The sequence below is a fragment of the Sphaeroforma arctica genome, assembly GCF_001186125.1.
Source record: "Sphaeroforma arctica JP610 unplaced genomic scaffold supercont1.7252, whole genome shotgun sequence".
Taxonomy (NCBI): Eukaryota; class Ichthyosporea; order Ichthyophonida; genus Sphaeroforma; species Sphaeroforma arctica.
Genome location: NW_014033306.1, coordinates 1 through 1,472, shown reverse-complemented (window position 1 = coordinate 1,472; position 1,472 = coordinate 1). Strand labels below are relative to the sequence as shown.

Sequence of the window (1,472 nt, the reverse complement as noted above, 5' to 3'; positions counted from 1 at the left end):
AATTGATGTTAAACCGAAAACATAATCAAGTATCGGGTCTCTTGGGAAACATTACTGAGCTAACCTAAACCCTAACGAGATATATACAGATTCGTGTTATTGATTTATACATGTGTGCAGAATTCACTTTGTATAACTGTGAGAAGGTAACTGCAATATCATCCTTCATACAGAGCGTGTAGATGCTGCCGCGTCTGCTGTTTTTTATACGTAAACTTGAAACTGATTTATCGCTCGACAGTCGAGACTCGAGACTCATCACTCATAGTCATCAATGATCACTGATCAGAGAGTCGTCGAGACTCTTCAATTCATACTGAAATCCTATTTTTAAATCCAGCGTAGACCAGTCACCAGAGGCCAGAGGCCAGAGGGCCATGAATTTATGAGTCAATCGTTTTAGCCAATAATAAAATAGAAAATATCACTGAACGGCACGAAGTTACGAACGGGAACCTGGGCCGTCCGGGGCCGGAACCCCAGCTGATTCCCTTAATCAGAATTCCTGAGAATGAGATATCAGATAATTTGATAAATACAGCTTGGAATGAGGAATCCTGGAGTACTGGAGTCGCCGAGTCGGCTAAAATAAGCGCCAAAGATATGGGAACCAATGATGTTTCCAAATATTTTTAAACCTGCCTGATTTGGGCATTTTCTGGCTTCGAAAAGTTCTTTGGCTTGAAGTTCCTTGAACAGAGTTGAACTGAATGACAAAATTAAGATCACTAAGATTACGTATGTGTCCGTCACGGGACATGAGACTTGGGAGTGAGGACTGAGGACCGAGGACTGGGGAGTCAATGATTTAGGTCGATATATTGGAAGAATCATACGACAACTGTCGCATTCATTAAGCACTTGCTTGTGTGGTTCCCGCCGCCTTTACTAGCACTACCTCGACGGCATACCTGCCATTTAAGCATCAGCAGTGTCTGGTCTGATTCGCGTAAAACAGTTTGTTTGTGGGAAGGATTGAGCATTTCTAAAAGGTTGACGAATCCCCACACATCGTCTGGACCCTACCTTTAACTAATACTGAGTTTATGCAAGCGTGATAGCAATAACATGAGTGTTTACACCGTACAGGATGTGTACCATACACCGGAGGTAACGGTGGCTGAAGAATCTACCATAGGTCTTTCTGATGTTGATGCACACACCATCAAGCCCGAATACGCTCTCTTCAAGACAATCCTCGAGACTAAAATCGACAAACGACGTCTGATAACAGATGAAGCCAGAGTATACGCATATGGAACAGATGCTTCGTTCTATCGTCTCAATCCACAGATCGTTGTACTTAGTAAAAGTGAGGATGAGGTTTCATTTGTGCTGCGTGAAGCCCTAAAGTATAATCTGCCAGTCACCTTCCGCGCGTCTGGTACCAGTCTATCGGGACAAGTAAGTTATATATATATACTTATATGTATGTATGTATATATATATATCTATATATATCTATAAATATA

The 1,472-nt window shown here is 41.8% G+C and overlaps 1 protein-coding gene across 1 annotated transcript; it reads left to right on the top strand.

Moving 5' to 3' along the window:
* Window positions 1-1,068: 1,068 nt before the first annotated feature.
* Window positions 1,069-1,404, top strand: SARC_16044 (hypothetical protein; the record flags this gene model as incomplete). Its single annotated transcript, XM_014289844.1, has 1 exon — window positions 1,069-1,404. A coding segment is annotated over one exon (336 nt), but the record flags the coding sequence as incomplete, so codon positions are not given.
* Window positions 1,405-1,472: the final 68 nt, after the last annotated feature.